The 25,972-nt window shown below is 43.3% G+C and overlaps 1 protein-coding gene across 1 annotated transcript in view; it reads right to left on the reverse strand.

Moving 5' to 3' along the window:
* Positions 1-25,972, reverse strand: part of LRP1B (LDL receptor related protein 1B) — a 3,669,685-nt gene that overhangs the window by 1,582,057 nt on the left and 2,061,656 nt on the right. Inside the window, exon 24 of the mRNA XM_086955170.1 lies at positions 10,197-10,394. Within this exon, the coding sequence (XP_086811296.1) occupies positions 10,197-10,394 (198 nt within the window). The remainder of the gene's footprint in view (positions 1-10,196; positions 10,395-25,972) is intronic.

Below are 25,972 nucleotides of genomic sequence, written 5' to 3' on the forward strand. Positions count from 1 at the left end.
TATAATATGGATTATAAACAGAAGTCTAAAACATAGCAGTGCCGCCGCTTGTGCTTACAGCGAGTAGAATGAATAATTGTTTGCAGTAATGGAGCTTTCGGGCCATTTAAGAAGGTTATTCCGGAAACATGTTATATTAATTGTGGCCCAGAGAACGTTTGTCAGAGGGCACCTAATCTAATAGTATAATTGTTTTTATCTTTTTTCCTAGTACCATTGATGATGCGAAATTAATAAATGCAAATGCTTTGTGATCAATCAATAGTTCTTGACGTTTACTAGGCCATTTAACATTACAAGTGAAAATGACATGGTTAAACTGTACTAAAGTACAGCACATCATACTCGAACAACAAGACATCCTATTCTCATAATTATAACTGACAGCATGGTGTGTAAATCAAACTACACAGTTATTTTTTGTTGGTTGACTTACTTTTTTTTTTTTTTTTTTAATATCACATTTGCATTTGTGTACACTGTACATATTAAGGGAAATCACAACTAACCAAGCACTGATATCAAATATAACAAGCACTTGCACTTAATTAATTCATTAATTAAACAATAAGTACTAAGAGATTCAGATACAGGTACAACGTATTATGTATTGTTATAGGTGGTAGTGTTAGTAGATGGTAGCATAGTACTGAGGTTGAAATTGCAGCAGTGGTGATTGACCGCTTGTGGTGTTGGTGGGTAGTTGTGTGGGGCTGAGGCATAAAGAGCAGTGCTGCAATAATGGTGTGGGCTGAGTATGGTGATGGTGAATATGGTGTGCAACTCTGGTGCTAATATAATTACTGTTCTGGTTGGGTGGTGCTAGTGTTCATGGAGTAGTACAAAACTGGCATTTGTGGTGTTTACTATTCATTGTGTGGTGACTAGAGGTAATGATCCTGCATACAGGATTTTGTCACTGTTCTAATGCTGTGCTGAGCGGATTCATGAAATATAGCCACGTTGGTGGTGCACTGAGGGATGCTGACTTTGTGTTCCTTGTAGAATGGTGTTGGGAATAGAGGTACAACACTGAGATAATTATATAATGCTAGGTGACAATGGAACTGTGTTTGTAGTGCAGTGCTGAAAGCTACGCTAAGGAGTGGTGGTGCACTTTGTTATGGAAACCAACGAATACCTACAGGAAGACCACTCCCAGTTCATCATTTAAAATACAGATACCTGAATCAATTTCTTCAGTTCATCATACACACCACAAGGATAAAGCACTTAGTTATCTGTTTTGGGTGTTTAACCCTCTTCAATGCTGTGGACAGGAGGTTCATGTCCTCTACACTATCTTTATAGATTGGAAAATGTGTATTTCTTGTGAACACACAAAAAACTGGAAAACACTGTTGTTCATATCCGTGGACTTCCCCTTTAAAGGCCCCCACCGTGGGTTGCTGGGTAAGAGTGGTATCCTGACATCATTACTCTTTATAGTTAAAGGATGTCTGCGCCTGGTATGTAAAATATGTGCCAGCCAGCTCTAGGCCCAAACACTGCAGTTACTCCTATTCTAAATTCATTGTAATTCAAAATAAAATTCTTTACTGTCTCATAGTGTGTTTTTGTCCATTTTCTGTTAAGTGAGATAATTTGAATTTCACAAGTGGGGGTGCCATTTTGAGTGGGGGCAGTATGGAAAAGCAGAATAGTAGATATGGCCTGGATACTTTTTATGGATAAAAGTTTAGAAGAATTATAAAGAAGTGGACATCGAGGCATGGACAGGAGAGTTCTCACAAGCTCACCAGTAATTGTGGATGCAGGCTGAAGGAAAGAATTGCTCCTTAAGTTGGACCCTCCTATTTCAGGCAAGTGGCTTATGGAGGTAGTGGGTGGAAACAGAGGATTACAGGCTGAATAAATTAACCATTGCTTACACGGGCCCCTTAGGTCAGGTATTCAGCACCTTAACCTACCTGCCTGTGGTGGATTAAAAAAGGCTGAAGAAAGAAAGGGAAATTCTCACAGCTATTGTCTGGTGAAAGGAACTCTACTATTAAGCGTGTACAGACATTATGGGTGGATGTAGGAACTAAGCAGTTGCTAAGTACAATTTTGGAGAGGCTGAAAACAGGATTATGCCAATTGAATAACCACAGTATGGGAGATGGTTTAACACAATATGTTAATTTGATTTAATGTGATAGAAGTAAGACATGTTGTGAATAAAGCAAACCTAATGAGTCAAAAGGGCAAGGCCACGTTATTCGAGTATTTTGCAAGGCTTAAGCAGTGAGTGCCCAAAATATCAAAAATGGCTCGGAGGCTGTGAATGGGAAAGACTGAGCATTTATGAGGTTAATCTTGAAATCTCAAACTCTGAGACAACCAAAAATATTTAAATAAACTGCTCTGTAGTGCATGTGATAGAATAAAGCAAGGGAATTTACTGACTATAATGAAGTACAAATTACATTCCTGCAATAGGTTCTTTCACAACTAACACATATCAGATTATGCTAAATAACAATGGTTGAATGGAGTAATTAGCATAATAACTGAATTGAAAACCTGATATGGGATTACCCTTTCAACTCAGTAGTAGGTAGCCATAAAATAAAATGGAGATTTGCCACTATATCTAAAATAGTATTGGCCTGGATGACCAAATCCCTATCACATTGAGTGATTGTTATATATTAGAAATGCTAACAAGAAAGATGCTAGTGCAAATGATCTAGATTGTTTCTTGACTGCTCTAATACTTGGTTTCTTATCCATCCAGATCTCGCCACTTGGAATATCCTTCCTGTCAGTGTAGGGTCCATATAACAAAATAGAAACTACTGAGTGTAACCTAATTATATATTGATAAACAATCTCAGAAATAAGATAAAACATTACTTCCAGAGCAGGTAAGTAATGTGCCTTCGATCGATGCTGCACTTTTTGTGTCTCCTGATAAAGCCATAAAAGTCAAGTTCTCTATTACCGACAAGGGTAAAAAAGTGTATGTAGTATGGCCATGATCTTACACTGCTCCAAAATCAAGGTCTACCCTCCCACTACACGAGAGCCTCCTCCTCTCTTCTTGAATTCCTCAAGAAGGATACGACTTGGCTTTTCAATTAATTAAACTACCATAGGCAGAGCTAGGCACACACATCTGCTCAGCATAAGGGAGAGTGTGCTTTCCAAATGAACATAATATATATGTGTCAGCTTGCATTAAATCATCAATCAGAGGCTGGAAATGGATGGGGTTTAACCTCATTATACATTTTATGGGCACCCTCTGTGATAACCACAAGAATGCAAGAAAAGAACTAAGGCACTGTCATGAAAGTCTCTCATACAAATGTGGACTATTTGATAGGACTCAAGTCCAAAACCAGGTTACCATTAGCTAATCATACTCTGGAATGTTCAAAATGTCACATTGGAAGGGGACCCCCTCCCCAGCTGCCTTAAAGAAGTGGGAACTAATTAAATGAAGCAATCTTTCAATTTGACATCAGAGAAGCATTAGCACTGTATGCTTCCTAATTCACACTGAAGCCAGAAATTAAAAGCTAGTGTATGCTTCACATTGACACATTCATGTGGATAAAAATGATTTACAGGATGACAAAATAAATATGTTACCACACAAAAATTAAAGTAGCTACATCATTAGACCTGGGGGTGTTCGTTTGAACCATACGGTATTTCTTGGTTGAACCCAGTTTTTCTTGTCACAATCTCTCATAAACTAATCTGAGGCTATGGGAGAATTACCTTGGACTCAATGCTGCACCAAAACATCTATGTGTCCATACTATATAGAGAAAGGATGAGCTTGTGGGCAAAAACATACCTAATACTTTCACTAAGGTTTTAGTTTTGACAACACCATATTGGCAGATTACACTAACCCAAGGTGCCAGAATGAACAACTACCCTCTAATTGTTTTACAAAGATTACAAGATGACAAATTACATATGTTACAGGAACACATAAACTTGAATAAAGTAGCAATGAGAAAGTCTATAGGCCCATATTGGCTCAATTGGAAAATGATGTCTACTGCCATATGTCTGCTATGTTTATTAAGAACAGTTATGACAAAGACATTAGGTCTGACTGATTTATTGTGAAAGCATTTGTTCAAGCAATAGAACTTAATGGGTGGATGCTTATTACTAAGTGTTACACCAAGTATGCATGAATTTTTTACTAGGAATCTCACAGATTACCACGGAGTGATGTGCTTTGGTGTTTTTCCCACACTCTGACAACCTTTGGCAGCTGGAGACTTTCATGTGAAAATCTGTGCTAGGTCCAGGAGGGATTTATTTTCTTTTGCTGACTCTATTTTTGTACATATTTGTGATTTAATGAGAGTATGTCTAACGGCTGCCTTGTTCGAATCTATGGGGCTGATTACTTCTCTCTGTCTGTCATCGTCCCGTGGATGTGGACCCCCCGCCTTCAAGGCGGCGGTTCCACAGGTGGGATTCCAATGCGGCCGCCAACACAGTGGCTGCAAGTGTCATTTTTTCCATTGCAATGTAAAAAAAGAGCTTTTTGCATTTCCATGCACCACGTGGCAGGCACCATGCCCCTGCTTAAGGGGGCCCACTACGGGCCCCAAAGTTCATCCCCACCAGTCTTTCCATGGTAGGTGAACCGTCATTGAAAAGGCTGGTGGGGAAGGGCCCTCCTAATCCCTACACCGGTGCCTGGTAGGCACCTCCACCATTCTGGGGTTGCAGAGCAGTCCGACAGGCAATAGGAATGATTGCTACTGTCGTACCCATGGCGGTCGGGCATTCCGCCCACCAGCACACCACCCACCATCAAAATATGGCAGGCGGGAAATGGTCTCATGATGGCGGTGAACCCGGCAGCCTGTCAGTGGCGGGTTCACTGTCATTGTAATTAGCCCCTTCATGTGACAGCCTGTCGGTGGCAGGTTCACCACCATCGTAATCAGCCCCTGAATGCTTAATATGGTAGGCCTGAGATTCCAGTAGTGACATGAGAATTATGTGTTTTATTTGTTCACTGTGAAACGTAATGTCTGATGCCATAGATCTATTTATCATTAAAAGTTATGATATATGACATAGACAGTAGGTCTGGCTTTTTATTGTGCAAAGCATTCATTACATTATTTATTTGCTTCTTATAGGCTGTAGACATCCTTTTTAGTTACATGGAATATCACAGAGTACTGCGGTAGGCACTGGGTTTGGTGTTAACAACTTCCTGGGGTAGAAGATTTACACTTTTTTTAACCTCTTGTAGAGGCAAATGTATTTTTGTTATACCAGTTGTATATGCATATTTTGTTAATTTCATAATTGTTTGCCTGATGTTTGCCTTGTGACAATGTTTATCCTAAATACACTACGTCTGAGCTGGTAATAGTGGGAGGCAATGATAAAATCTATGAGCTGTAGTTGATTAGCTGGAAAAATGATCTAAGATACCTTCGGTCTGATCAGTTTATTATGGAAATTGCAATGCAGGCAATAGTTCTGACCTATTGTGAAAAGCTTATGTCAAACAACACACGCTGCTTAAGGGTGAATTGTTATCACACTGCATTGCAGACTGAAAATAGATATTTTGCTATATGAAATCTAACAGATTACCATACTAATTGTTAGATTTGGGGGTCTCTAGTTGGCAGAGGTAGGTACCTTTGACCAAATAGGGACCCTTGTGTCTAGTCAGGGTAAGGTGGTACACTCCTAAAATAACCCCTGCTCACCCCCTTGGTAGCTTGGCACGAGCAGACAGGGGTATCTCAGAGGCAAGGCAGTGTGTAAAGCATTTCTGGACTCATACAGGCAGCCAGTGAGAACACTACAGATCGACACAACACAAGTTGTAGTATAAAAATAGGTATTTTTAAATAGACTTGCTAAAACAACAGTTGATGGTCAGAATGCAGAACAATGTCATACATTCACCCCAGTACAGAGATCTGGGCCTAAATCCATCGTTTTTTTGCACTCCACACCACCCCAGTTCAGACATGGCCATATGCAAATCAGCCTTGACCCTGTGATTCATGGGAACAGTCCAGCCCGAACTGCCAAGCCATGTCTTTCCTGGACCGGAATCAAGCATCCTAGGACCGGTTTCTGGCTATCAGCCGTCTTTAGCCAGGATAGCTTGACTCCAGTGGTGTGGAGAGCGAGGGACTCACGTCTGAGCATACCCATCCCACTCTGGGTGATAAATGCAAAAACAACAGTTGATGGACAGAATGCAGAACAATGTCATACATTCACCCCAGTTCAGAGATCTGGGCCTAAATCCATCGTTTTTTGCACTCCACACCACCCCAGTTCAGACATGGCCATATACAAATCAGCCTTGACCCTGTGCCTCATGGGAACAGTCCAGCCCGAACTGCCAAGCCATGTCTTTCCTGGACCATAATCAAGCATTCTAGGACCGGTTTCTGGCTATCAGCCATCTTCAGCCAGGATAGCTTGACTCCAGTGGTGTGGAGAGCATAGGACTCACGTCTGAGCATACCCATCCCACTCGGGGTGACAAACGCAAAAACAGAAGTTGATGGACAGAATGCAGAACAATGTCATACATTCACCCCAGTACAGATATCTGGGCCTAAATCCATTGTTTTTTGGCACTCCATCTTTCCTTTCACAGTGTAGGCCAGGGACATCAGACACACCACAGGAGGTGGAGCAAGCATTGTGGAGGGAAGGCACAGCCCTATTCAGGTCCCAGGTGCAACTCCTCCCACCCATCTAGATGCAGATAGCTCTATTCATCCCTGTGCTGACTCACCCTTTCTCCTGGAATCCCCCAGCTCTGGTCATTCAAACTCCAAACAAGGAATACACAACCTAGCAGAGGCAGGCTTGGATATTTAGGCAAGAAAATACCTACTTTATAAAAAGTGGCATTTTTAAACACAGAATGTTAAAACCAACTGCGCTAAAAGATCTATTTTATCATTCTGAGTTCAGGCATTCCACACTCGAATTTCTACCTAGTTCCCTGAGTCAGTTAGGATTATAAGATGTTATACTCAAACTGCCCATTCAGGCCTGTGGGGGACAGGTAGCCTTGTAATAGTGAAAAACGAAAATGTCTGTAATGCACTATTGGGACATGCCACACACACCAGGGCATGCCCAGTCAACATGGCAGTACCAGACTACACAAAGGCTCTGCAATTGCACACATTACAGGCTGCTTCTGTGTGTGGCACAACCAGTGGTGCAAGCCCACCAGCAGCAATTGATTTACAAGCCCTGGGCTCATGCAGTGCACTGTACTAGGGTCTGACAATTAAACCAAACCAACCAAGAATGGAGTCACTAATCCACACATCAATTTACAATAGGGAGAGCATATGCACTTTAGCACTGATCAGCAGTAGTAAAGTGCCAAGAGTCATAAAACCAACAAAAACAGGTCAGACAAAATACAGGAGGAAGACAGAAATTTCAGGGATGATCCTGCAAAAAGGGCCAAGTCCAACACTAATCAAGCGTTTCTGTGATGGGGACCTCAATGACAAATGCCTGGGATTGAAGGTGCAATGTGTTAATCCATGTTGTACACTTTAGAGAGGTATTTTTCATATTGGTTCACTAATAGTAATAGTACATACATTTGTAATTTTAAGACTGTATGCTTATTGGTTGCCAGGTTATGCTCAATGCAGTACAGATTAGTAGCTTATGGTGACAAGCCAAAGGTAAAAGGTACAGGCTTGATTAGAATATTGGGTGCCAAATGTCTGGCCTGTTAGGAAATGTTATGAAAAAGGCCATAAGTGTGATTTATTTCTAATGAAAGGCATATGGACTTTTGAAATAAAACAGGTCAAACTAAAATACAAACGCACATCTAAATACACACATAAACATACATAAAGAGTCTTTGATTCAGCCCTCTTCTGTCATTGGTCTGTTTTGGATCATTCTCACACTGATGTGAACAAGACAGCATACATTACAGGGCAATCATTGAGACCATTTGAGTATTGGTTCCATTACCTTATGAGTGGATTTTTGGGCTATCAAATATGCACCTCTGACTGAAAATTAGCATGCTTGAGCTTCACCGCTGATGGGCCACCTCTTATTTTTTCTGAGTCCCCATTCATTTCTTTTCTCATTTCTTTTTGTATTTCAAGTATTGCTATCACATACACAAGCTCCCAAACAGGGGGTCTCTTTTTTTGCTGGGTCCCTTATTTGCTCTTCATTTCCGCTGCCATGTGCCACATTCAGCACAGTTACTGCAGCTGCCATCTTGGAATGGTATTGTTCATAGTATAATATTGTGAGATAGTCAACTTGTTGCTTCTAAAACTGGAGTCCATGTTGAAACTTTAATCATTGATACACTATATAATTATAATTGTAAGACAGCTGCCCTATTATACGCTTAATTGTATTTGTTTATTTATTTTGGAGACATACCATCTAGGCAGGGTTGTTTTCCTTTTATCTTGAATGTGATTCTCGAATTGTATTAATATATTATTGCAGGTATGTGGATGAATGCAAGAATCAGTCAGTGGGTAGATGAATGAAAACAGAAGCTCAACAATGAGTGTCACAGTGCATTTTTGATGATGTACTGAGTCACAAGTGGCTTAAGAGGCACATTCAGTAACAGGCCAGACCTATTAACATTGACAATGGTTGTATGAATGATGTTATCCAGTTAACAACATACTAATAAAGTAAAACTAAATTAGATAAAATGTTAAATATGTGTTTAGAGAGTTACCCTATAATTTTTCTTTTTAAGTATTGCTGAAAAGTAACACCTGTGTATGATGTGCAGTATTGCAAGAGAATGAACATTAATCTTACTAGCTGGCCTAAAATAATTATCTACTGTGAAACGTGTATTTATGTGATGGCAATCAGCTAAGGTTCTTAACTGCTGCTTCTATATACAGTAGTAGCTCGCAAAGGTAAGAGCGGTGGGCAATAGCGGTCGGTCGTGGGAGTACTGCCGGGCGGAGACGTAGGAGGGGGAAAGGCAGGGTGGGGGATAGTAAACTATGGATTCCGGCCGTTTACAGGTAAGTAAACATAAAAATAAATAAAACAAATTTTGTTGCACGCACTGCATCACATTTGGCGGTGGGGCAGGGCGGGGAGGGGATTGTGGTGGAATTCGACACACGACAGTATAAGTGATAATAAATAATAAATAAACCACTTACTTTGCGCTTGCCACATCGCTGGGTAAGTGCTTTTATTTATTTATGTATTTAATATTACTCAAACCGTCGTCTGTCGAATTTCACCACCCCCCAACGCCACCCACTCTTACTTGGGCGAGCCGCTACTGCTATAGTACTTTAGACATGTTGGAGAAGAACTTTAAAAGAAATGCAATGCAAAGGTTCTTTCAGTAGATTAATTGAAGGTGCTGTGCCTAGCTTATTGTTCCCAATAATATATTTCAAAAGACATCTCTGAAAAGTTTTGCTAACCACTTTTCAGCTCATTATTTCAGATGCAGAGACAGTAGTCGAGGATGCAATTTGGACTTGTAGCCTGAAAATGTGGCTCACTTTCCCCATCAAGAGTTTTTTTCCAGCCCTTGATAAAAGTTTTTAAAAAGGGTAAAATACAGCTATTTTGTCAAATCATCTCCAAGTGTCATTTTTATCTGCTTTTAGTTGCATTTCCCTTAGTGACAAACTGTTCCGGATAAACATGTTCTCTAATAACTTGAACATCTCAATTCTATTATTCATAAATAACCTGGGTGAAACAAGGAGAGAGAGGCAAGGAGAGCTGGAGAGACAGGCTACATGGGACGTGGAGACATGGAACGAGCAGTAAGACTTTAATTAAACTCCTAACTAACTTGGCAGTAAATATAAATACACAATTTATGACTGATGCTTACTTCAGCATATAGTTCCAAAAAACTAAATTGGACATGAAAGTAAAAGTCCTACAAGATATTGAAAGAAAAATGCTGAATACTCATACTTGCAAAAAACTAGTCAATAGAGACGAATGGGACTGTGTGTGAAACATGTTCAGTGACAATAAATTGTAAATGTTTTCTTTAATTATGAACGAAAACATTTTCAGTTTATGATCGGTTTAAAAACACTGTGTTCAAAACGATTAAGTAACGGAGACAGCGATAACCACAAAACATTTATTAGTCACAATAAATCACTTCTGAAGCAATCCATCTGGAAAGCTAATAAAAAAGAATAACATACCTCCAGATTCGGCAAGTTTGCCTCTGTAAATTTTATCCTCCACAACATCTGTCCAATAAAGCAAACTCTGGTTGAAATGGAAATCCAGAGCAATTGTGTTTCTCAAACCAGGAACAAGCAGGCTATAGTCACGCTTGTGAAGATCAATTCTCCTAATCTCATGCCGAATGGAAAAAATGATGAAGGCCTCAAAAGGATCTGAAACACAATGGGCAACAGTACACTGAGCGCTGTGTGAGGTCAAATATAAGGAATGCAGAGAGAGAAAAGAATCGGAAAAAAAGAAAGTTTGTGCACCTTGGAACTTTCTTTTTGCCAGTGTCTGTTAATTAGATTTTCAACAATCAGTACATTAAGACAGAAAAGAGAATTGCATAGTATCGTTGTCGGTTTTCAGACAGGCTCGATGCAAATATTCGCGCCACATTGTTCAATAGTTGCAGCATTTAGTAAAAGCATGAAATATTATACAGCTAGTGGTGAAAGAAGTCTAAGATAAAGGAGATATTTTAAGGGAAAATACTTGGAGACACCCTGAGCTCAACCTGCCAATATAATAACATGTATTGCTGTATCCATGCCGACTGACATGGAAACATGATGGCGTGCCAGAGATGTGAGGGAGTGACTGAGGGAGAGCGATCGGGCACCACCCAGCAGGACCCAAACAGAGAGACCAAAAAGCCAATGGACTTACAATAGAACTAAACAAACGAAGATCAAAGGAAAGAGGGAACCTCCAGCTGAGTAGGGTTGGGGGGGGGGGAGGGGGGGAGGGGAGATGGTGTCAGCAAGTGTTATAGACCTACAGGGGAAAAAGAGGGTCGCAGTGGGAGAAGGGGCCCCAGTGGGAGAGGACCCCCTTCCATCACTGCCCAACAATGTTGCAGGTGCTAATGTGCTGCCACGCATATGCGTACAAAGAACTAGACTAGATGCCCAAGTTCACAAGCTGTTAGTGTTTTCTACTGGGGCCACTTAGTGGCATAATTGGACTATAATTATTTTTGTGCTGTTGAAGAGATCCAATTTGACTTCAGTTGCATCTTGGAACTGATTATTGGTGCCAAAAGACGAATTTCGTAGCGCGCCCTGCATCGCAAAATGCGATGCAGGGTGCGCTATGAAATTTGTTTTACTTAATAAATTGTTTACTTACCTTCAATTATCTATACTCCAGCTTTTAGCAACCCCCACCCTGCCCCTCCCTCGCCCCGCCTCTCCGCCCCACCGAAACTCCCTCCACGGGCCGTGGCTGGTTGTAAGGACGCTTACACTGCAGGGGGGATTGTTTATGTGGAGTAAGGGACACCTTCTTCCACATAAACAATCTTTAACGGTGATTTGCTGTTTCTATGTATGCTGCAGAGTGGTTTTACCTGGCCTTATTGGCACTGCCCCATCCTTGTAAATATGGGACAGCGTCAAAAAGCAATGGTTGTTGTGATGGAACGCCTTCAGCAACAAACATTTCCGCAGTGGACTGCTGTGGTAAGGGGAATATTTACAAGGTGGCGTTAAGCCATGTTATATGATTTAATGCCACCTTGTAAATATGGTGTCAAGAATAATACCGCAGGAGCAGTGACGCCCCAGTTGTGTTAGACCCTAATGTAAATATGCCCGAGAGTATTGTGACCGCTTTGTCGAGGCAGCTAGCCCAACAATATTTGTCATTTTCGAAAACAAACCTCAAAAAGAAGGGATTGTTTGGCCTCCAGATTTATACAAAGCTGCAAAACATTTTATATCACGTTTGCATGCATTTTCTGTGCACCCAACACATTTTCCATTCATGCAAGGAATTATTTTAAACAAAACTGGAAATCATGGAGTATAAATTGATATTGCTTTTACATTTGCAGTTCCATAAATAAGATATTCTTCATTTATTTTGTTTATGACCAGGCCCACTCTAATAGTAAAAAAATGCCTTTTACTTTCATCAGTTTCTATCAGGGTTCTACGAGTTGAGACATAGTTGCATTAGTCTTTAGTGCACTGTCAATCAGGTTTATGCAGTAGTAGTTAAATACACGGAAGAGATTCACAACCCTCTTAGAGTAGTTGACATGTTTTAAAAATGAGTAAAATAATGTGAATAATGTTAGATTTGAATGTCTATCTTTCTCAAACTATGCAGTGCAGTTTACTTACTGACTTGCTTGATTCAAATTCTATGAAATGTTTTACTTATCACTTTCGAGCATGTATATATATATATATATATATATTCCACAACTCTGAACCACCAGCCATTTCTCCACAACGCCACGGGTGCTCCCTCCACGCACAGTGGAGTGCGTAAACAATCTCCCAACACTGGTTCCAGTTAAGCAAAGAAGAGGTGAAATTATACAATGTGTTAATGAACCAAATTTGTACAAACAAATCATTGGCTATGATAGCATTCTGTTTAAACTCAATTAGGTGAAATACATATTGACAATTCATATGTTTCTGTAACTACCGTTTCTATAAATCTCATATTATCTGTTGACATGATTTGACCTTATACTAGTTCCGTATTTCGAAGCGTGTTGTGCAATTTGGTCTAGTCATTCAATATCTAATAATATAATTGCGGCCGCCCTATTTATTATGTGGATCAGCAAATTAACCATTGTCTATATGGCTCAGTATTTACAGTTATTTACATGATTAGATGAAGCAGAGAGTTTCTTCAGTGTGTGATTCTAAAATTACTATTCTTGTGAAAATACTGCCCTGAATGGGCACGTATTGAATCACATGATGGTGAATGGTATTGGAAGGGGGAACAGATCTTTTGGACAAAAAGTAAGCTGATTTACGATCCCTTGTTAGCACCCTGTATCTATTTTCGGTGAAAGACCTCTTTAAAAGGAAAACATCATCTCTTCTTCGTTATTTAACCCACGCAGTGTTTTTGTTTGCTGCTTAATGATGTATTTAGATTCTAGTGTGCGTAGCTTTCTTACTAAATCTCCTCCCATTTCAGATTTAACAACCTGTTCCAGGATGAAGAATGTGAGCAAATTGCTGTTACTGTTATGTTCTTTTTCAAAGTGACGAGCAACTGGGTAGTTGTGATCCTTATTGTTGATTGCCCTGAGGTGCTCGAGAATTCTTTCTGTTGTGGGATGAATAGTGCTCCCAACATATTGTTTCCCACAGGGACACACTAGGCAATAGACTGTATAGTCTGAGTTGCAATTTAGCAGTTTTGAAATAGGAGTTTTAACCTTTTTTCTGGGTATGATGTAATCTTTCACTTTGTGGCTTTTTTTGCATGCCTTGCATTTCATACAAGGATAAAACCCTGCAACAGGTGTGTTTTTTTCCCTTTAGGTTCGTAATGGCTGTTGACTAGATGATCTTTCAGTGAATTTGCTTTTCTGTATGTCCATAGAGGATTTTATGAAAGGAGCTTTCCAACTACATTGTCTCATTTAAGAATTTTCCAATTTCTTTTAAGAATTTGGAAAAACTTCTGAGAATTTCTCTGTGTAGTTAGTAATGACTCTCACTTTTTGATCTTGAGTTCTAGGTTTGTCTACCAATAATTGACTTCTTTCAGTAGTTTTACATTTGTTTTCAGCTGTGCAGTAGCTTCTCTGATGAAATCTTTTTTTAGCCTGCGTTATGGCTTTTTCACATTCCTGCTGGGTTGAGCAATTCCGATTCATCCGAAGGAATTCACCCATGGGGATATTATTCACTACACTTCTTGGATGACAGCTTCCTGCATGCAGGATTGTGTTACCTGCTGTTGGTTTTCGAAAAAGAGTGGTTTCTAGATTATTCTTTTCTACATAGATCCTAAGGTCAAACTAGAATACTTCCTTGTTACTGATACAGCTGGTAAATTGTAAGTTACAACCATTAGTATTCAAGACTCAGATATATTCTTCAGCCTCGCTCTGTGGACCTCGCCACAAGATGAAGAGATCAGCAATGTAACGTGTCCATAGAGCGATATTCTCCATCCATTTTTTATTGGTACCTGCCCAGGCCACGTGCCTCTCCCACCAGGCCTTGAACAAGTTTACATAGCTGGGGGCGAAGCACGTGCCCATCGCGGGACCCTGTTTTTGCCGATACAATTGTCCTGAAAATGTAAAAAGTTTATTATTCAGGCAAAACCTGGTCAGTTCCATGAGCATCTGATTGTGTTTCTTATATTTCAAGGATCTTTTCTCTAAAAAGAGGCTCATTGCTCGTAGACCATTGTCATGTCTTTAGGGTGTATACAGGTTTGAAATGTCAAGTGTTATTAGCAGAATAGAGAAACAACTGCAAAGGTGCACCACAATTTTCATCAAAACACATTATTGCTAATAAATCGCGGAAAGATGATGTTTTTCTTGTTTTTTCAATAAGTCTTTATTTTCAACCATTAACACCGTATAGCCGACGCGTTTCGTCTCACTGGGACTTCTTCAGGGCTTGTTTACTCAAAAGTAGTGCTTTTCAGTCGACAGTCCACATCGGGAGTCTATGGGGTGCCTTTCCAATTGTCGGAAATCTTTGTAAAGGCTTGTTGTATACGTTTGCCGAGTCTTCAGAGCCGATTAAGGTTAATATTTTATTAGGTCTCGGAAGCTATCAGAAGTGGGTGATGCAGAATCATTATGATCAGTGTTGCCTCGTAGTAGAAAAATATTTATAGATCATTGCAGATACAATTGTCCTGAAAATGTAAAAAGTTTATTATTCAGGCAAAACCTGGTCAGTTCCATGAGCATCTGATTGTGTTTCTTATATTTCAAGGATCTTTTCTCTAAAAAGAGGCTCATTGCTCGTAGACCATCGTCATGTCTTTAGGGTGTATACAGGTTATTAGCAGCATATCCGCTTCCCATTTTGTTCCTTTGGTGATTCGTAGAAAGTCTTTAGTGTCACGTAAATAGGAACTCAAGTCTTTAACCAAAGGAGAAATGAAGTGGTCAATGTGTATGGAAGTGTTCTTCAGTAGACTGTTTTTTGACGACACTATAGGCCGTCCTGGTGGGCATACTTTGCTTTTATGTACCTTTGGTAGGTTGTAAAAAGTAGCTAATTCTGGATGGTCACAATTCAAATAATTGCAGTCTTTCTGGTCTAATATCCCTTTGTTTCTCCATCTTGAAATCAAGTTTGTAAAATCCAAGATGCTCTTGAGATATTGTTGTCTATTGATTGGAATGCAGTGTTCCTTCTTATTCAATTGGGATAACGCTTCATCCTCATATTGCATTTTGTTTACTATCACTGCATTTCCACCCTTATCGGCGGGTTTTATAATTATGGCCTCGTCTTCCTTTAATTGGTCAAACATGTCTTTATACTCTGTGGATTGCATTGTTTCTTTCTTGGGGTGTAGATGATGTATTTTCGTTAATTTGATCTTCCGAATGAATTTATATAGATCTATGCACGTTTGAGTGTAGTCAAAATATGGAGTGGGGCAGAAGGTAAGACCTAATTGTAGTACTGCCAGTTCGGTTTCAGATAGTCTTTGTTTGATAAGTTGATTACTGTTTGCTTAGTTTCATTCAGTTCCATCGAGCTCCTTCTTTGCTGCGGGTTACGATTGGGGTTGAACGCTCCATTTTGGCTTTTTTCCTCTCCTTGCCTTCCTCTTCTTGCTTCTGGGGGATGTGTTCGTGGGGCCGGTCTCTGTCTCAAACCCTGCATTAATTCGTACTCTTGAAAAAAAGAAGTATATTGATTTTCTTCACCACCTTCTTTGTCACTTCGTGCATGTTCTTCCTACAAAATTTCTACCGATGAGTCGGAGGGACTCAGTTGCACCTGAGTTTTAGGCTTTCCAGATTTTAATATTCTGCGAGGCGCATCATATTTCTTTGCAAATTTTATAAATGTGTTCATTTGCATAGTCATAGTTCATAGTTCATCTCGTAGGAATTTGGTTTGTTTCCTTAATTTGATTGTTGCCTCGTAATCAATGAGGTGTTTGTTCATCAACTGCCATAACTCATCACTTTTTTTGTATCTTTTTCCCCACTTATTTTCTTCTCAATTTCCTTAATTTCCTCCTGTAGCTTGATTCTGTCACTCCAAGCGTGTTTAATCAATATTTTGAGCATCCCTTTAGTAACTTCTGTCATGTATTTTGCCCAATCTTGCAGTAATGCTGGGTTAGGGTTCACATAGGGTGAACTATGTAAATCTGCAATCCACGTGGGACACGACCCACGTCCAGATATTTTTGTAAGCTGGTGGCTTTCCACCACTTTCTTATCTCTTTCTCATACGTTTTCTCTAAGGTCACATACAAACTCTTCAGAGTGGCTGGAGCAGTTTTACTATTTTGTCCGTTTTCATGACCCTTTGCCACAGGTGTTCGCTCAACACACGATGGAGTGCTTAAACAATCTCTCAACACTGATTCCAGTTTAGCAAAGAACCAATTTCCAAAAGAGCGCACTCAGAGCCAGTCACGATGTCCAAATCGCCCTATTAATTTGATGCTGCAGAAAGTCAACAAACGCGTTTCGGTGTAGCCGCCTTCATCAGTGTTAACATGCTGAATATATTTATGTGTTTAAATAAAGAAGTGCTATACAAAATTCATGTGCATTGAAAGTGACTGTATTCAAAGTAAACAGTAAAAAAGGAATGAAAAATGTACCAGTTTTTGGCATCCATTTTGTTGAGGTGAAATTATACAATATGCTTATAAACCAAATTTGTACAAACAAATCATTGGCTATGATAGCATTTTGTTTAAACTCAATTAGGTGAAATACATATTGACAATTCATATGTTTCCGTAGTTACCGTTTCTATAAATCTCATATTATCTGTTGACATGATTTGACCTCATACTAGTTCCGTATTTCCAAGCTCTTTGTGCAATTTGATCTAGTCATTCAATATCTAAAAATATATTCGTGGCCGCTCTATTTATGCTGTGGATCAGCAAAGTAACCATTGTCTATATGGCGCAGTATTTATAAGTATTTACATGATTAGATGAAGCAGAGAGTTTCTTCAGTGTGCGATTCTAAAATGACCCTACTTCGGAAGAAAAAAAGCACTCACGGATAGCGTTCTTTTGGAATTTTATTTCACGAACAAATGCATTTCGGCGGTCTGCCTTCTTCGGTGTTGCCAGCACACCGTGGGCAGCCGTCTTTTAATCAATCACAATGCATGTAACAAAAAGAGGACTATGTGGACCTACAAAATAACAGTGTTAATCATCTGCCATCTTGTGATGTGCAATTTATATACAAATGCAAACATGATTAGTGTTATTCACATTAAGTGGCAATTCTTTCTTGATTTAAACTGCACAAAATTAATCCGATCTATATACATTACAGAAAATTACGGATCGCAGTTTTCAGTATTATTTACGATATTACTCCAGAATTCTCCATTATTTTGAGGCTGATACAGATCTGTTATATGTTGAACTTTGAGGTGCAACCCATTCATTTTATCCATAATCTTGCCGCAAATCGGCACATCAGAACACGCAGCTCGCTCATGTTTTGTTCGTGTGATCAATAAAGCATTACTTGTTTTCTACCCTTCAATGTAACAATTTACAAATCATCATGTTTTTGAAGAATTCAAAACTTTATCAAAACATCAGCCACATATTTTTTCATGTTTTAAAACCATCTTGCTGTGTATCGACTATGGTCCACTGTCTCCAATGTTACCTTTGATCATGCAAACTTTCCACATGTTCCACAATATAGCAAATTAATTCCAAGGTAAACCGTTAATTCTTACGTTACCATAATAATTCTTTACATTATTAGCGAAAGCCCTTTCTTTCCCTGGGACAGAGCGTTTGAAGTGACCATCAGATTCATATTGATCACTACCTATCCACCTCATACAGTATTACAATTTCTAAACTTATAGCCATAAGTCACAGAACATTGTTTTTATCAGACTAGACCATTTATGAGGATATTACTGACACCAACTCTCTGTTTCTCCCCAAATTTATATTTTGACAGATTTAACATTGCACATCATGTTTCCAAATGAGATGCCTATTCCTCACTGCTATTTAATCCTTTCGGAAATTTTGTCTGAAGATCAACTATATATCGTGATTCAAGCCTACGCAGTTTTTTTAGTCTGTCTTCCCCTCTAATGTATTCTGGCACATAGTCAAGACCAAAATACTGCAAAACATTTCTGTTACTGGAATGTTTGTCCGCATAATGCCTTGCCACAGAGTACGATGCATCATTTTTGGCTATTGCCCTGAGATGTTCTAAAACTCTAATTTTCAGGGGATGAATAGTGCTACCTATGCAGCATAAGCCACATAGACAGACCAAACAATAAACTGCATATGGGGTGCTGCCTGTTAAAAAGTTGTTATTGATCTAGTTAGTTTAATATCAGGGATCTTATGTTGCTGCAGGCCTTGCACCTACCACAAGGTTACAATTCCATGTGTGTGACCGCTGCCTCATAGGCCGGCGGTCCCCATCCCTGACACGATGGCAGACGGACTGAAGTCTGTCTGCCAATGTAATGATCCAGCAAAAAATAAATGAATAAAACAAGCAAGGGCTCCCACAATTGTTTTCAAAGGGGACCCTAGGTAAGCCATGTCACAGGGATATTTTTCTAAAACTTAAAAAAGAGAAAAAAAAGAAAGAGGGGTGTGAACGGGCCTCCATTCTAAGGGTTTTAGAGCCCCAGAGACCACCACTTCCTATGGGCTATATTTTCATAATGAAGGAGAGCAGAATGGATCCGCCTTCCGGACTTCCAAAAAAGACCCAGGGACCACCACCTCCCTGGAGCTTTGTTTTAAATCATAGAGGAGGGCCATGAGGATCCCCCTCCACCACCTTCTCTGGGCAAAAACTGAATTGGCAGGGGGCACATGGACCCCCTGTACCCCGGATACCACCACCTCTCCAGGACCTAAATAATCAATAATACTGGGAGGGGTGCAGCAAGGCACCCTCCCAGGACTTATACAGCCCTTGGGACCACCAAGTCTCCATGACCAGCCCATGCTCAGAGAAGGAGTAGGGGCCACCTTCAGGAGCCATATATGGCCCTGGGGACCAACACCCGGGCTATGTCCCGGGGTGCCCATCCCAGGACATAGCTGTTTGCTCAGACTTGGCGGAAATTGAACAGTTAGGTTCAGGTTTCACTCGTACAAAATCAGTGACATTTAGCCATTATAGTAGGTGAGCTAACTATAACTTGCGTGTATTGCACTGCTTGTGACCTCACATACTACATCACTCAGGACAAGGTCAGTGACATCACACATGACATCACAGCACTGGAGACTTCCTCCTCCCCGTGGCAAAAATAAATAATGATGCACAAGGGGTCCCCTCCTTAAGCCCTTGATGGCTTTGGTGACTGCCACCCCCCTTGGCCGGCTCAACAATGTCCCAATGCTCCTGTCATGCCATAGCAAACAGTGCACAAGTGAGAGCATTTTGCTCTTGCTTGCCCAAAGCAAAGTACAGTTTGCTTTCATACAGAGGGAGCTGCATGTTAGCAGCTCCCTGCGTGTTAAAGCAATGCCAGCTCCCACAGGAGGCAGTTAGCCAACAGGCAGGGCCTTCAGGCTCAACCCCCGTTCCCCAACGTAGTGGCTGGGCCTCGAGGGATTGGGTCCCTGGGGGTAATCGTTGTCCTCAATAAAGGTCAATCATTTTGCCCTACAGCATACTGGGTCATCATTAGAAATGACAAATTGAAACTCATTTATTTTTTTCACGATAAATAAAAAAAACTATGGAATAAGGACCTATTGTAACTAGTATATTTCAGTTCAAGACCCTTGAGGATATGCACTTGATTCACTATAATCTATGTATTACCTTCTCCACTCACATTATTTAAGGACTTGAGAATTGATAGCACATAAACTATGAGTAATATAGTGGCCGCGCAAACAGTTTTCTCTCCTCAACTACCAGCTGGCAATACAATTGATCTCTTTTATACTGCAGTTACCCATGACCTAGAAACTATATGTAACATTTACAAGAAAGTACAGATCTGAAATCTCTCCAGAATAAATCAGACCTTTTGATAAAAGAAGCTCACAAAGGAGGCAACATTGTTCTCCTAAATCCTGATGATTACATATCAGAAGCAACTAGACAATTTATCAACAACGATTGCTGTCAAAAACTAAAATCTTATCCCACAAAATGCATGCATGCATTGAACATCCAACAATGACTACCTTATATTTACCTATTAAGATACATAAAAAGGTTTTCCACCTCCTAGTAGACCAATTATAGTGGGCAACAATTGTATTTGTGTGCGGGAATATATTGACCATCATCTGCAAGCATTTATGAAAATTCTTCCTTCTTATATTCAGGATACGAAAGAAAAACTACAAAAATTGGATCATATCTCATGGGATGAGGACTACATTTTCACAACTATCAATGTTATTAGCCTCCAGTGAACCGAACTGCAGAGAGTGCTGCTCCCTAGTGTACTCTCCTTCCTGTTTGTCAAGCGACGCCTCGCGGCCCCCGCCCTGCGGCGGCCGCTCGCAGGCTAAGGACTCTGCTTGTTACCTTTCCCTGGACCTTCCCAAGTGCAAGGAGCACCAACGCGATCTGTGTGAGGCTGCATCTGGACCCCAAGGCGTGAGGCGGGACTGCGAGGACCAGCGTGCAGCGCGGCGCTGATCGGCCGCAGCTGGTCCTCTTCCCGCCCCTCCACCCGTCAAAAACATCGCGGTGTGTGACCAGCCCGGGTACCTCCAGTGAACCTAACTGCCGAGAGTGCTGCTCCCTAGTGTACTCTCCTTCCTGTTTGCCAAGCGACGCCTCGCGGCCCCCGCTCCGCGGGAGCCGCTCGCAGGCTAAGGACTCTGCTTGTTACCTTTCCCTGGACCTTCCCAAGTGCAAGGAGCACCAACGCGATCTGTGTGAGGCTGCATCTGGACCCCAAGGCGTGAGGCGGGACTGCGAGGACCAGCGTGCAGCGCGGCGCTGATCGGCCGCAGCTGGTACTCTTCCCGCCCCTCCACCCGTCAAAAACATTGCGGTGTGTGACCAGCCCGGGTACCTCCAGTGAACCGAACTGCCGAGAGTGCTGCTCCCTAGTGTACTCCTTCCTGTTTGTCAAGCGACGCCTCGCGGCCCCCGCTCCGCGGGAGCCACTCGCAGGCTAAGGACTCTGCTTGCTACCTTTCCCTGGACCTTCCCAAGTGCAAGGAGCACCAACGCGATCTGTGTGAGGCTGCATCTGGACCCCAAGGCGTGAGGCGGGACTGCGAGGACCAGCGTGCAGCGCAGCGCTGATCGGCCGCAGCTGGTCCTCTTCCCGCCCCTCCACCCGTCAAAAACATCGCGGTGTGTGACCAGCCCGGGTACCTCCAGTGAACCGAACTGCCGAGAGTGCTGCTCCCTAGTGTACTCTCCTTCCTGTTTGTCAAGCGATACCTCGCGGCCCCCGCTCTGCGGGGGCCGCTCGCAGGCTAAGGACTCTGCTTGCTACCTTTCCCTGGACCTTACCAAGTGCAAGGAGCACCAACGCGATCTGTGTGAGGCTGCATCTGGACCCCAAGGCTTGAGGCGGGACTGCGAGGACCAGCGTGCAGCACGGCGCTGATCGGCCGCAGCTGGTCCTCTTCCCGCCCCTCCACCCGTCAAAAACATCGCGGTGTGTGACCAGCCCGGGTACCTCCAGTGAACCTAACTGCCGAGAGTGCTGCTCCCTAGTGTACTCTCCTTCCTGTTTGCCAAGCGACGCCTCGCGGCCCCCGCTCCGCGGGAGCCGCTCGCAGGCTAAGGACTCTGCTTGTTACCTTTCCCTGGACCTTCCCAAGTGCAAGGAGCACCAACGTGATCTGTGTGAGGCTGCATCTGGACCCCAAGGCGTGTGGCGGGACTGCGAGGACCAGCGTGCAGCGCGGCGCTGATCGGCCGCAGCTGGTACTCTTCCCGCCCCTCCACCCGTCAAAAACATCGCGGTGTGTGACCAGCCCGGGTACCTCCAGTGAACCGAACTGCCGAGAGTGCTGCTCCCTAGTGTACTCTCCTTCCTGTTTGTCAAGCGACACCTCGCGGCCCCCGCTCCGCGGGTGCCGCTTGCAGGCTAAGGACTCTGCTTGCTACCTTTCCCTGGACCTTCCCAAGTGCAAGGAGCACCAACGCGATCTGTGTGAGGCTGCATCTGGACCCCAAGGCGTGAGGCGGGACTGCGAGGATCAGCGTGCAGCGCAGCGCTGATCGGCCGCAGCTGGTCCTCTTCCCGCCCCTCCACCCGTCAAAAACATCGCGGTGTGTGACCAGCCCGGGTACCTCCAGTGAACCGAACTGTCGAGAGTGCTGCTCCCTAGTGTACTCTCCTTCCTGTTTGTCAAGTGACGCCTCGCGGCCCCCGCTCCGCGGGGGCCGCTCGCAGGCTAAGGACTCTGCTTGCTACCTTTCCCTGGACCTTACCAAGTGCAAGGAGCACCAACGCGATCTGTGTGAGGCTGCATCTGGACCCCAAGGCGTGAGGCGGGACTGCGAGGACCAGCGTGCAGCGCGGCGCTGATCGGCCGCAGCTGGTCCTCTTCCCGCCCCTCCACCCGTCAAAAACATCGCGGTGTGTGACCAGCCCGGGTACCTCCAGTGAACCGAACTGCCGAGAGTGCTGCTCCCTAGTGTACTCTCCTTCCTGTTTGTCAAGCGACGCCTCGCGGCCCCCGCTCCGCGGGAGCCGCTCGCAGGCTAAGGACTCTGCTTGCTACCTTTCCCTGGACCTTCCCAAGTGCAAGGAGCACCAACGCGATCTGTGTGAGGCTGTATCTGGACCCCAAGGCGTGAGGCGGGACTGCGAGGATCAGCGTGCAGCACGGCGCTGATCGGCCGCAGCTGGTCCTCTTCCCGCCCCCTCCACCTGATCCTCCTACATAATCTGTGGCAGTAACGCGCACGCGGGACGCGCGCGGGGCAACGGCCGGGGCGAAGACCGGGCAAAGAGCGGGCCGTTTAAGGCCGTTCAAGGACGGCAGAGGACGGCCCAGGCCCTGAACCCCTGTATCTTCGCCCGGATTCCAACACCAAGGTAGGCTAAACTGTCATTCAACCGCTTACCCTTCTGAGGCCCCATTTGGCATCTGGCTCAGTCTTACAGATGTCAACTATGCGTCACAAAACTAGAAGTTGTACCAAAAAAGCCATGGGGGTAACACAAGTGACTGGCCCTATTGATCTATTCATCTCACGGGTAAATGAGACAATTGATAAGAGTATTGTATTGCTGGAGAAAAGAGTCTCCTTGGACCTTATGAACGCCAAGCGCTCTTCCCTGGGCTACCTTGCAAACGCAAACTCACCCTGTCAACAAGCCCTGAACAATTGCTCCCTACCCCTACCCTTGTCTACCATTGGCACAGTTACAGTACCGAGTGCTGTCGATTTGTCAGTTACTCGTTCGGACACGGATCCGTCCTTTGTGGATCTGGAGGCGACCCCAGACTTAGAAGCCTGTCAGACACCTGAAGAGACGGAGCCGGGCCTGGATGGGCAAACTGTTAAGTCGACACCCTCCGTACCTAGCGACTCTGGGGGTAAGGTTATTATTACACCAATAAAGGCAGCGTCCAAGACTAAGCCTAAGGAAAAACCTAAAGCCAAAGCCAGGAACCATAACTTGGTACCCCCACTCCCATTCACCCCAAAGGTGGTGAGTGCTGCCTCGACCCTGCAGCAACCAGCTGTTGGTAATAAATCTACCATCTCCCAAGCGAAGGATTCTACAGGGAAACTTACGAACCCTTCAGTTTCTCACTCTACAAACAACTCTGAAGCCCCTAAGCCTAAGCAGGCACGCTATAAATCAATCAGCCTGCCACCAGAAGTCTCTCCTTTTGTGGTTGTGTTGACTGCCGTTCCCCCACTGAAGGAGGGAGTTAAAGAAACCTTTGTAGAGCTAAGAAACAAATGCGCTCAGTGGCTCCAATTACACAGACCCTTACCCAATAATGTGAGTGGGGAAATTCTCACTGTGCGTAGAGGGGACTGGGTGGGTAGGAGCAAGAAAACAATACCAGGGGATGTAATTACAGTCAATTTTAGGGATATAGGGGCAGCGAGTTTCATCTGCAACACACCTAACAGTGGCCCTGCCACTCAAATTAAACCACTCCCCCTGTCTTATTTCCTACCTATCCAGCCAAGACCTAATCCTCATCGGCCTATTTTTCCAAACAATAGAGGGCCTGTATATCCCCCGCAACATGCCACTAAACATTGGCAGCAGCCACCAAATTTCCCATCCTTATTCCCGCATCATGCTGGCCTCCAGTGGCAACAACCTTTCCACCCTCTACCACCCTTATATCAACCTGCTCAGCAGTGGCAGCAATTCCTTCAGCCTCCACTACCTGCCAACCATCAGTGGCAACAGCCATGACAGGACCTGCCTTCTTCCTTTGACCCTCCATATTCACAGTTCGCCCACCCTAATAGGTACTGTGTACTAGACGAGGTAGATTGACTTACCCCTATGGGAGGTCCAGACATTTATTTCCCTCCCATCAATAACGATATGGAGGACGTATTGCCAGCTACATCCCTCCCCACATGCCCAGTGGTGTCACCACCTACACCGCCTACCAATACACCAACTAGGGACAGCGTAGACCCACTTAATTCTCAAACAACTGTCATTCCAGTTGGTGATCTAACACATGGTGAGCTAAAAATCCTTAGCTGGAATCTTGCAGGGATTTCTAGGAAATTAGGCCTCCCGGAGTGGAATGCCTTGGTTGACGCCCACAAGATCTGTATATTCCAAGAGACATGGGCCACTGAGCCACTGCATCGTGTTGGGTTTGTCACTTTCTTTACACCAGCCGTAAAACCCAAGGCAGGGAAGGGGCGGCCATCAGGGGGGCTTATCATCTGGGTAAGCATTTTGCTTAACTGCCGGATAACTATAAAGAAGGCAGGAACCCCAGATATCCTTGGTATCTCCCTATTGGGCCCACGTGGGGGAATATCTGCTGATCTCTACAATGTTTATGTGAGAGGATCTAAAAATGGGTGCATTTCACCAACAGTAACGGAGCTTGAGGCCCAACTAGGGGAGCAGAGTGGACTTGGTCATACTATAATAGCAGGAGACTTCAACTGCACATACGAGCCACTCCCCCTAGAAGGAATACCTGACTTAGGAGAAGAGGATAGTAGGTGGGGCATTCCCACCCTCTCTATCCCACCCATTAAGCGCTGGACTCGTAGTGCAATACATCTAAATGCACTTACCTTAGAGTTCGGATTAAGAGCAGCAAATGGCCGTACACGCTCTGATCTGTTGGGTGCCCCTACTTTCAACAGAGTTGGTCACTCCACAAGGATCGACTATATTCTGCTGGACCGGGGACTCTGGAGTTTGGTTATCGATATGGTTGTTATTCCTACCATAGAGAGCGATCACAACTCACTTTCTCTAACTTTAAAAAATTCTTGGTCCACTGAAGTGTTGTCAGCCCCATTGAGTTGCCCGCAGGAGATTACTGTCTCCTCTTGTGGAAGGCGCCTTAAGTGGAGCAAGATTATGTGTAACACTGATAAACTATCCACCATAGATGAAGTGGTCATAGGCACACAAGACGAAATTGGCTCCATTGACTTAACTAAGGCAGCAGACAAGGTTACTACTATCTTTGAAGCAGCCATAAAAACTATAGGGGACCTTTTTTGGGCACAAGGGTCTGTAGGGAAACCTAAACCCTTATCTAAACCTAAAGGCAGGCATGACTGGTACTCGGCATCATGCAGAAAGGCCAAATCATGCTTAATTGAGGCAGTCAAAGG

This window comes from Lissotriton vulgaris, chromosome 2_1 (assembly GCF_964263255.1).
Source record: "Lissotriton vulgaris chromosome 2_1, aLisVul1.2, whole genome shotgun sequence".
NCBI lineage: Eukaryota > Metazoa > Chordata > Amphibia > Caudata > Salamandridae > Lissotriton > Lissotriton vulgaris.